Source organism: Mustela erminea, chromosome 6, assembly GCF_009829155.1.
Source record: "Mustela erminea isolate mMusErm1 chromosome 6, mMusErm1.Pri, whole genome shotgun sequence".
Taxonomy (NCBI): Eukaryota; Metazoa; Chordata; class Mammalia; order Carnivora; family Mustelidae; genus Mustela; species Mustela erminea.
The window spans coordinates 37,503,845-37,516,332 of record NC_045619.1 but is presented as its reverse complement, the minus strand read 5'-3'; the positions used below and the strand labels follow the sequence as shown (position 1 = coordinate 37,516,332).

General features: G+C 33.4%; 1 protein-coding gene across 15 annotated transcripts in view; it reads right to left on the bottom strand.

Annotated features, from left to right (window-relative positions):
- Positions 1-12,488, bottom strand: part of PPFIA2 (PTPRF interacting protein alpha 2) — a 482,999-nt gene that overhangs the window by 51,339 nt on the left and 419,172 nt on the right. For all 15 annotated transcript variants that reach the window (XM_032346888.1, XM_032346893.1, XM_032346892.1 and 12 more), the window contains one exon: positions 8,230-8,323. In XM_032346888.1, the coding sequence (XP_032202779.1) occupies positions 8,230-8,323 (94 nt within the window). The remainder of the gene's footprint in view (positions 1-8,229; positions 8,324-12,488) is intronic.

The window sequence follows — 12,488 nt, the reverse complement described above, 5'->3', positions numbered from 1 at the left end:
ATTCAGCTCAAATTTATCCGTAACAACATTTGACTTTTGGCCCAAGGTCTTATCACAAAGATATTGATCATGTTCCTTGGAATAGATGCTGGTTTGAATATATTCACTTGAAGAGTATTTCTCAGAAATTAACACAATACCCAGCTATGTGATCTGCACAGTGCACAGAATGTGGGCCCTATCAATTGCTTTTATGGATACTGAAAATCATTACCTTCCTTGTCAGACATTGCAGAGCTGTCTTTATTTATTTACTTATGTTAACAGAAACTGCTATCTCAGGAGTTACAGTTAAGATCCCCCTATACATAGACACACACCATAGCCTCCTATACACAAGTAACTGGTAAGGGTAGTCATGAAATTGGTTGGAGAATTATATAAACATCCTTATTAAGCTTTATCTTGTTTGATCTGGATCTCTATGTAAAGGTCTTCCTTAAACAAAATGATTTCTCTAACACCTTAACTATGCCTTCTACTGCACAAATCTGATACACTTATTTAAATCACTTGTGAAAGAGCTGAGTCTAGCCCTCTCTGTGTTATCAATTCTTTTGTTCAGGCCCTTTGATCACAATGGTCCCATCAGATATAAATCCATTTTGTTAGTTTCAACCCAAGTGTCAGAAGTGTCATTTACAAAGTAAATGAAATCCTTTCTGAACTCAATAAATGGTGTTTCTACAGCATTTTTCCTCCTCTAACGTGTCTAGCTTATTCTTAAGGGACTCCATTTACTCTTGGTCACCAGTAATCTCCTTTCTTATTGAACAAAAATAATCTAATAAGTGTTATACATTATTTTAGAATCTAACAATGAGGTGACCAGTCTTTAGTTTGGAGAACAACTTTCAAATAAGAACATGAGGTGGCTTTAGGCTTGTAGCACTTTATTATTTTTATTTTTTTGAAACATCATTAAATTATCTTTATTTTGTGTATTTACTCTGTTTTAGACTTGAAATGTATTGTCTGTATCTTGTGTTTACAGCTTTTTTCTTGGAAAATGCAGATTAACGAGTAAATGAAATTGATTATACAAAGCAAAAAAAATCGTAGCTTCATTATTCTAAAAGAAAACAAAATTAAGCTACATAGTTGCAGACTCTTATAACATGCATCCACAATTACACAAGAGAAAACACTAAAACCTATAGATAGTAGTGTAAATAAAAATATTACTTAGTTTATGCTTATATCTATAATTTCTTCCACTATAGGTGAACATTAGATAAAATACATGTCTCCTAGTATTTATTATTGCTCTTTGTTTTTTCAAATTCTTCTATTATTTCAAAAGAAAAATGGTTCATTCAGCATTCCAAAGTGTGCTTATATTAGTAGAAATAAATATTTAATTTAATTTTCAAATGTTGTCATTATCTATTCCAAATACTTTTGAGCTCTTTCCCCATATAATAATTCTCCCATTCTCCTAAATATTTTGAGTATTCAGTTGTCCTTTAGAAATGCCTTTCTAACTTGAAATCTAAAAGATATTTATATATACATAGGTAATACATGTATAGATGTGTGTATGTATGTACACGTAAAAATGTATGTATACACACAAATATATACATGCATGTATATACACCCAAACACAGACACACAGACAACCATACACACATACACACACACACGCTACTCTTTGCCTAACATATTTTTTGGTCTAAGAAAATAAACATTAAAAAATTGGTAAGTGTAAGTGGATATTTTGAAGAACCAGATTTTTCAGAAAATAAAGAATTTTTGTCTCACAGTTTACAATAATTTGAGTTGACAAAGATAAGTTTCCATAAAGTAGGGAGAAGGAAAATGTCTTTTTTGGTGAACGAGCTTCCAGTCTAATTTTTATTTAAGATGAAAATTGCTGGGGCACCTGGGTGGCTCAGTGGGTAAAGTCTCTGCCTTCGGTTCAGGTCATGATCTCAGGGTCCTGAGATCGAGCCCCATGTCAGGCTCCCTGCCTAGCAGGGAGCCTGCTTTCCCCTCTCTGCCCACTGCTCTGCCTACTTGTGATCTCTCTCTCTGTCAAATAAATAAATAAAATCTTAAAAAAATATGAAAACTGCTAGCCTTTAATGTATCAGTTTAACTTTAAGCATTTATTATCAATACATATGTATTTGGAAGTATTTACATACATAGAACTGGATGACAAGGCAATAGTAGCTCTCGCTCAGCGTATGTAGAGAAGACACGCTTGCAAAATTTCAAGTTGGAAACTGGGACACATTTTCTCAGAGAAATATTGAGAACATTAGGTTTAGGTTCTGAAATATTCTACTTTATTCTACTTTATTAGATTCTTTTGAGTTGAGTCCCCAGAGTCATTCTCCTATGGTCATGTCTGTACTAAATGAATCTTTGACTATAACTGATGGATCCAAGTACAAATATCAGTTCCACATGGAGCCAATTACATGCTTTCTCCCAGGAACTGAAAATTTGGAATGGGGTGAAACAGAAAATATGAGCTCTTGACAACCCTCTAGAGAAATATTTCATAATCTCTTACTGTTGAAATTTTGGAGTTGTCCTGTCTCTGTTGTTTCTGAAATCTCTGAGATTCTCTAATATCTTACCAAAAATTCCCCCTTTGCTTTCTCTAGTCAGATTCGATTCCTATAGCATGCTTACAGAATAGATTTTTGCAGAGGAAGCAAAGACATTTACCTTCCATATATATAACATTACTTACATGGCAAAATGTATTCAAAGCTTCTAACACATGTCTTACAAATTAACCTCTGGAATACAACTCATTTTTAAGTTTAACTTGGCACACAGACATTTAATAAATACTTATTGAATGAATCAATGTTGTGGAATTTATGTAATACCTTTCATTATGAATATTTTCAGTGATATTTATTTTACTTAGAGATATGCAAACTCTAAACCTTCCAAATGCCAAAGATTAAAAGTGCAGAATCTCAAAACACATTAAAGATTATGCACTGAGGAAGACCCTTAGGATTGCAATGGAAATAAATTAACTAAATCTACAGAGCTTCACTTTTATGTCTTTGAAGTTCTAACATAAAGATTCACTGGTAATGATTAACTATGACTGCCATGCTCCAAGGATAAAACCGCTTCTCTGGAGGATGCTGCTGATAGCTGAGTTGGAATGTTAATTCATTTTAATGATGTTGAAAAATTGATTTCAAATCCATATTCATTTAGCAATGATATCCACTTGGAAGAATATAGCATACTTAACATAATAATAATGCATTACGTATATTATAACTAAAGATTGAAAATGATAAATTAGTATATCAATATTAATATGGAATTTTTCAATTTATGTCTCAAGATACAAAAGATCCCAGTATGCATACACATCTCAATAAAAAATTATGTAGTGTAAAATGCAGGAGGAAAATTCTCATAAAAATTAAGATAAAAATTTCAGAATTTATATTTCTGGAGATAAGTAACCATTCACAGGGTATTCTTTCCATTTTAATATGTTCACTGCCTATCAAGGACTGTCATGAGGGTTAGACCAGTGTATTACTACTGAAACAGATAACTTCATCTTTAATCTTATAAGTCTCTAAGCTTCTTGGAATTAAAGTTGAGTCTAGAGATGAACAATTTTTAAGTCAAAACATGTAAAACAGTTCAGACTATCTAGTCTTCAGACTGCAAGTATAAAGCAGAAAAAAGAAACAAAAAATTTGAATAGAAATACTTATGATATTTCCGAACCCCAAATATAAAGAGAAAAATCTTAAAACTTTCATTCAGAGAGAGAGAAAAAAAAAACCCTACATGTTATATACAAAAGAATGACAATAAAGTGATATTAGATATAACTAGAAGCAAGAAGAATAGTACCTTTAAATTTTGAGGAAAAGTTACTTTGAACCAATAGTTTTACACTTTTGGCAATTATCATCTAATGTTATATGTGACATATATTTCCAGATCTCTAAAAACTCAGGGAGATTGCCATACACCCTACCATAGCTTTTCTAGTGATGGTGATACAGAAAACTGTCAGCTATGTATATTCCAGTAAAATAAAGGCAAGAAATATGATGAGATATTAATACATTTAACACTGAAATGTTACACTTTGAAAATTCTTTTAGATGTTAATGGCATAAAATTTCATTTCCTTCCTTGTGAGTTCATAGTCCTTGATGCTAAGAGACACATTTACCTAATCATAATATGCTATTTTTTGGATAGGTGGGGATTATACTTGCACACTTTGGAAGCCTGTGACAATCCAGCTCTTTCCATATCAGGTTTTCTAATTTTGGGCTTCAGTGTTGGGAAGCCCCCATTTTTGCCATATTTGTCAGTTAAATTCTAACAGCTCAATTGGTAATAAAGTTGACATTTTGATATCTGATTGCCTGACTCCATTGTCTATTATCAAATTCTAAACATAGGCAAAGAACAGAGTTTCTAATTATTGGGTCCTGAAAAGACCCACAACCTCTAAGGAAAATTTGGGGAGTTAAATAACATTTAAAAATTCAGCACCGAATAATCTATGTAATTGTTGAATCAATATGTTGTACATTTGAAACTAATATAACATTGTATGTTAGTTATACTTCAAAAAATATTATGCTCAGACAAAACAACAATAAAAAGGAATTCAGATTTTGATGGGCCATGTAAGTCTGTGGCCTTGCAATAGTTTCTCTCATGCCCCAGTTTCCTCTTGTAGTGGTGTGGTTGGTTTTAGTTGGCCATCTTGAGCAAGTAGCTATAGATCTTAGATTAGAACAATGGGTAGAAAACTAAGAAGGATGAATAAGTTCCTCAAGATTAGGGTGACAGGTATAAAAGGGGAGAGGTGAAATTCTCAGGTCTAGGTGCTCATAATGTGAATTTTAGAAATAGAGATGCCATTTAGTATGTGTTAAGTCAGAGAAGGTGCCTGGAGTCCATGAAATCACACAAAGGATGATGGACAAGATCTCAGAAAGCTGTGATACTCCAGAAGAAGACCATATCAAGAGAACCATGAGAATCACAATTTTCATGTGGAGAGAACATACTGAGAATAATAAACAACCCAGTGCTTAAAGACTAGGAGAGCCATATCATGAGGCTGCAGGAAAACTGTTCAAATTGTAGTGGGGAAGACCAGAAACTCATGTGAAATACCTGAAGAATCACTAGATGAGTTACAAAGTGATGCAATTATTGTAGGTATTAACTGTACACTACATAAACCTACTGGAATAATTAATGTAATTGAAGTTTTAAAGGAAAGAACAGTAAAGATAAGGCATATAAAAGCAAACCAGACAGAACAAAAGTAGATGGACTTCAGGCCTAGCTAAGATGCTACTCTGATGGAACAGCACCTGCATGATAATATCCAACTCGGGAAGGAAAAGGTCAACAAGATTTTCTTTAGAAGATTCACCATTGTACTATTCCCATGTCTAATCATAGGGAAATAACTAGAAACACAAGAAAAAAAAAATGGCTACATCACAAAGCAAAGTAAAAGTAGAATGAAGTAGGGACCCAGATCCAGCAAGCCGTTCAAACCTGTGTGTGCTTAACTCGCTAGATGGGAAACGTGCCTCAAATTAGACCTTTGTTTGGAACTGCCAACATCACAAATTTCTGAACTTTGCAAGAATTTGGAATATCTTGAATGCTGTTCTCTGAAAGTATCTCCCACATATGTTTTTTTAAAAATGTGTCATAACTAACTTCTTGAGATAAGATTTCTCTCAATTAAGTTTAAATTTGCAGATTATCAATTGTAGATACCTGATATGCTAGCAAAGTTGAAAGAAATATTTTTCTTCAGCTCTGCTTTTTGCTACTGAGACTGAGGAAGCTCTGATATAAACTTTGGGACAGTGAACATAAGTCTAAGCTAAGTACTTTGTCCTGGAATCATCATTTGGCTTGGTCAGTGGATAGACCATAAAGAAACAATTGTTAGGAAGCTACAGTCATTGCAACTATGCACATAAACCTATAGTGTTCCCTATTTTGGAAGAAATTGTTCCATTTTTGCTTTAGTTTTTTTTTTTTCCTTCAGTAAAATGTACCTGAATTTTTTCTCCATCTTGAAAGACCAATAAACATGAAAAAATTGATCTTGTCTGTCTTATAAAACTCATTACATGAAGACACTTCACTCTTTAGTAATCTAGAAACCAAGGTGCAGGGTCATTCAAGTCCTGATAAGGGTTAGCACTTATACACATCTCATAAATACTGGTTACACATTTATACTCCTGAGATTCTTGTCATGGAATACTCAATAATAACATAAATACTTCTGTTCTTCCATTAATCAACTCTGTTTTGTCTTGTTGGATTCATTTTAACCCACATACCATTATTCTATAGGAAATAACTGTACTGAGAAATGTTATCCTTTATTATAACATAGAATGTTCTTAATATTCTTCTTAATATTAAAGACAAGTATTTTCTTTAACACATTTTAAAGTTATATTGGCCAAAATATTTTGCAAAATAAAACTCAAAAGTCAAGCATAGTAAAATCTTAAAAACAAATCTAGAACTAAAATCGGTTTCTGACTAAGAGGGTAGTTGGGATTTGAGAAATAATTCCACAAAATTAACATTAAGTCAATCCAACAGTGTTTAAAACTAATAATAGATAAAATTTAAATACATTAGTCTTAAAATTACCACATAATGAGAAATGTTTAACTTCATAACTGTTTAAAAAAACATTAATTTGGTTCAAAAACAACCAATGAAATGTATTATTTGCCTCAATATCACCCTTCTATGCAATGTGAAAACTGGTCAAGTTGCCATTATACATAAATATTTCATTATGGAAAAAGCAAAATTACCTTTTAAGTGAAACAGACCAAGTTCATTTGCCAGTCTGGATTTTAATTACTCTTATTCCTTTAGGCTTAAAGTAATTTTAAATAAATAAAATTGGAAGTTCTTTAAACTTGAAACAAATTCTAAAGAATCTAGTTTTTCTCATTAAAAAGCCATAAAATTGAATAAAGCATTCCTTGATAATAAATAAAATGAAGAGAGTTTGAACAGGTTGTGATAATACTTAATTATATTTTTGAGTGATCAATAATGAAAGAAGAAATGTTTGCCATATTTGTCAAACTGCTACCGAATACAACTGCTACTGAGTTGTATTTACTGCTACTGAATACAACGAGCATTTGATTGTATTCAAGAAATAATGCTCTCAAGGTCACTTCTTTATTTCTGCACAGTGTTTCTATTAAATTTGGATACACGTATATACATATATAGTTTTATTAAGTAGAAAACTAATGAAACAATTAGGCTAGTGAGTTCTTCTACAACTTGCAATTTCCTCATTATTAGCAAACATCTGTAATCTGTAAAGCAAATAAAAAGGTAAAATATGAATTCAATTGATTATCCCAAATACTATAACCATATGAGACTATCTGTTAAAATAATGGTAACTAGAGCAATGAATATTATTTCATAGGAAAGAAGGTAAACATGAAAACTACAAACACAATGGAATAAATACTCGAGAAAGAGGAGAGGAAAAGGAGTAACCAATAGATTCAGGGATAGAGACATCATGTTTTATAGGTACTATTTCATCACTGAAAATGCTACTTTGTATTTTAAAAATATGTTATTTATAGACCCACTAGCTTTCTAACAGCTGCTGGGACTCAAAATTTGCCAATTTTGCAAGTCATTTAAATGTTCCATATTACATGTGAATGAAAAGATACACTATCAGTTTCCTGACAGATGCAAAACAATCTGCTCTTGGTCTAAAATAAGTTTATGTTCAATCAGAAAGAGAAATATTCTCCCTTTAAATACTCCAATTTAAGAGGAGGTACTTGAATTGTAAGAGGAAACACAAAGTTGGATGGTATAGGTTCTCATTTTATTGTACCAATTCATTACTGAATTTAACATCAATAGATTATTATATTACTTATGAGGCTACATTTAAATACTTTAAATATAGAGGCTTTTGCAATAAATGCATTGGTCTCTCAGAATAAACCATTTATTTCTATTATAGGCCAAAGATCTGTATACCTATTTCAAACTGTAGCTCAGCAGAACTAGGAAATTCCAGCACTGAGAAGTTTTAGGGTACACTAGGACAATCGTGGCTTTGGTCTATGGTTTCCAATTACCCTCTTTTTAATTCCCCACAAATAACAGAGTCAGTAAAAGCTAGAAAAAAAAAAAGAAGAAAATCTCCAAACCTACTTTTTCTTCAGTCTTCTATCCTTCTCAGCTTGAGTTCCAAGTTTGCCTAGCCCCAGGGACTCCTGAGCGGCAGCCTCTGTCTCCATAAAGCCTCCTGTGAAGAAGTAACTATTCATATTAGGGTTGGATACATTGTGTCAGTTCTGAAAATAAATTTTTAAAAGTGAGTTGGTCAACATTTCAGTATTACATATTCTTTTTTTTTTTTTTCTTAGATCGTCTTTATATTTCCAACCCAACATGCGTAAAATGGCATGGGTGCATAAATGAACATACACTGAGAGAATGAAAGGAAAGGTACCCTATTAGCCTCCTATTCAACTGTGCCCAGTAGCAACATGATACATAATAAACGCATTGACAAATACAGTCTGCCAGTTTCCAGGTCCATTTTTCCTCTTATGAAAAACAAGAGCAAATATGGGTGTAATGAGCGAGGTTTTTTTCAACATTTGAAAAATATGACATATTTTATGTATAATGGGATAAATGATAGCCCAAGGAACCCAATCAGGAGCATGTCTTTAATTCCAAGTCAAGGAAATGAAGAGGCATTTGCTGACTTCTAAAGATTTTTCCTATCCTGCTTTTGGAATCCTCTTTTCCTCACCTGGCTGACTCCTAAATCCTTCCGTATAAGCCTTACTTCCAGAACTTCTTATGTTCTGGCAGGTTTTCTTTTGTTTTGTAAATTTTATAATTATACCTGGAAAAAAATCATGTCTTTAGAAGATCTTAGTAAGAACTGCTTTTACCCAGCATGCCATAGATTATTTAGTGTGCTGTCATTTTTATTAGTGCTGGAAAATATGCAATATACATTATATTGCAAGGAAAAGAGGGAAGAAAAAAAAGTATGCTGGGCACGAAACACAGAATTACACATTTTACAATGCACTTATTTCATTCAGGACCCATAAACATAATTAATTCATAAATTCTAGTTAAAATTGAAAAATAAGAACTTAATCCCGAACTCTATTTTCTCTTATTATTTACTATATGCAAAAAACATGAAGCCAAGGTAAATGAAAAAATGTTCACTATTTTTAAGTGGGTTAAGGTATACATATTTTTTAAGTGTAAGGGATTAAAAATTCCAGTTAAGCTCAAGATTAGGTAGAAAGACTCAAGCTAATACTAACCCTTACAAAGACTACACAGACACACAAATATCACCAATATATCAATAAATACAATTATTAAGGTTAATTTTTAGCATTCTGTCACTGTAATTTCCCAGCTTCACATTTGCAGGGTTTGACCAGGTTATGGTTTTTCTAGTGAAATGAAATATCTTATTAAAGCACTAGTGACAAACTTTGTTGTCACTATTTTTCATAATTTATTTTAGCAAACAATCTATAATACTTGATGCTATAAATTCTGGAGCATTGGTATAAATGTTAATCTCATAGCCTAGTAACTGTTACTGAACTGTAAAATTATAACAAAGTCCTCTTTAATTGAAAACACACTGAGTGTTGTCTAGATCTAGTCAGTAATTTTGAATCTGGGTACCAAAGTTTATTTTATTCAGTTATGCGCATGTGCAATTAATACCTAAATAACTTTTATTATGAAAGAATGTCATTGTTGGTACCATTAGGAGAATCATCCACTAGCTAACTGAAGGACTCTTGGGGGTCATTTTTAAATGTGAGATTTTCCACTTATGCACAGTGAGTGGGTATTTTCATTTTATTTCTCTCATCAGTGTACTTGCCTTACTATATATCCATAAATTATTATACACAGTCTGCAAGTAACAATAAAATTGTTCTCTTGAAATGGAAATGGAAATGAATGATTCACTTAAAAATTACAAAATTCTTGATCAGTCCAGATGGGAACATAGAGATTGATGAAGTAGACCCATTAGGTTAGACAAGACATTTCAACCACCAAGTGGTTGTACGAATCAGGCTTTCTATTTTCTCTGAGCAAAGAAGAACTTCTAAATTATTTTTTTCAAGAACCCAACACTTTAATTAGCAAAAATAACATTTTTAAACATATGATAGCTCTGGGAGGGAAAAAAAGACAGCTCTGGAAAAATATCGTGAGTCAAATCTAGACCCAGAAAAAAAGATAATAGAATTTGTTTCTCGTAAATAAAACCATAAAAATAAAAAGCATGAGGAGCTTAGAAATACTATGAATACTTCAAAATCTAATATCCTTTGAATACAGCATGTAATAGAGAATTACAGATATCTCCTGTTTCAAAATAACGTTTATGGCCATAGTAGGTAAAATTATTTTTAAGGATCACATGTAGGACAGTACCCTTAAGCAGGAGCAAATGTATAATCAGGTGCATTTTTTAACCCAATTAAAATATTTCTGGATAAAAACCTTCTTTCATAGAACTGATCCAGCCAAGTTCAGGTTCCAGCTATTGAAAAAGATAATCTCAGCCAAACCAGCTGATGAACTCTATGGATGATCATCTGGCTCTGGTGATAGTCTGTCTTATCCTTGTCTAGGAGGTAGTGGGTTCATATGGCTGTATGGACTTTAGGAATATCTGCCCATTTATCTATACCAAAATTTTATTCACTAGTCATACAGAGCTATGAAGCACTTGAAATGTGGCTGGTCCAAATTAATTGCTGGAAGTATAAAATATACATAGGCTTTTGAAAATGTAATGCAAAAAAAAAAGAGAGAGAATATAAGCTATCTAATAATTTTGTTGATTACATGTTGAAATATTCTGATATATTTACTTAAATAATTATTGAAATTTATCTCACTGGCCTCTTTTTTCCTTTTCTTAATATTAACTCATAGAAAATTTAAAAAATTATACATGTGACTCACATCTGTGGCTTGAATTATATTTCTGTTGGACAGCTCTCTCTAAATGGTTCTGTTTTAAACTGGAGACAGTACTGATCTCCAGAAGGAAATCAGTACTTGCGTATGTTGATGGGGGGAGGAAGGCACATTTTCCAATGTCGCAGTAACTGCAAAGGGAAACTGACACATATCAGTTAGGGAACTAGGATTCTGAATTCTTTAATGAGTAGAAAATCCTTTAGCTTGTCCTTAAAATGTCAAGAGTGATCCCGATATGAAACTCTAGTCTGTGGAAGCTAGGGGTTACTCACTCTCTGGGAGGCTCACTAGGAATGTGAAGAGAGCATCATTAACTCTCTACCTTCTCGTGGCATGAGGTGCTCAGGCATTGAAGGCTTGAGTTTCATGATTCATTGGATTCCTCAGATGATAAATTGCTTATCACTTTGTCAGTGGTCACCTAGTAGCTGTGCATGCAAATACCCAAGTCTAAATCCCTGCCTTCAGTTAAGTTCTCTAAGGTATCATTAAACATACTTACTTTGGTGAGGTCTTTGAGGAGCTGGAATTGTTGGACACAGGACCACTCCTAGGATGTGAGGGTCCCACTCAAGTATTTTTTTCCAGCTTGTTTTATATATAAACTTTTAGTTAACCCAAATCAGCAGGACAACACCCTAGTGGTCCAACATCATACAATAGCGTTCTAGACCGCAGGAGTGAGTGACTCACTTGTCAGATCACCCTCCTGCAACCAGAATTGGGCCACTGGCCTGGAACCACCTCATGGGTATAAATCTCTGGGCTCCCTGGGATATCTGGCTGAACCCGAACATGGGAAAGAGAGTCAAGGTACATTCTGAAGGGGAGAAACAGGGACTCAGATCCATATTGTTTGCTTGGATCAGGCACCATGCCCAGATGGCACTACCTCCCTGGTTTCTCCCAGGGTCTGAAAGGTTAAAAAAAATTTTTTTTTTTCAGTGCTTCCAGTGATTAGACTCACAGGTCCAAATCTTGGCTTCTTGGCTAAGAGTGTCCTGTCCAGATAGCATGGCCAGCCCCAGACTCTCCCAGTTAGAGAGAGATAACAGAAAATTCCAAGAAGGGTATTGCAAAGTGGAGGTTTTGTATGACCCTGGCTAAGGAATTCAGTAAAGGACCCTCGCTCATAGACTTAGATCTATGAATGGTACGGGTTGCAGCTATCTGTTCATCTGAACTATAAGGGCAAATACCTCTATGTTGGTTGGTCCTTAGATTCCTTTCAACTTAATTTATTTCAGGTTGGCCCTTGAAGTACAAGTCTATAGGAATTTCTAGCCAAAATCTGCATTGCAAGGCCTGGACCTCTCCATTTGTCCAACAGACGTCTCTGTCCTTGTATTTAAAAAAGGGAGCTCTAATTCCAGAGAGAAGACTGCCCACTGGTGGCTTCATCTCTTCTTTCATCT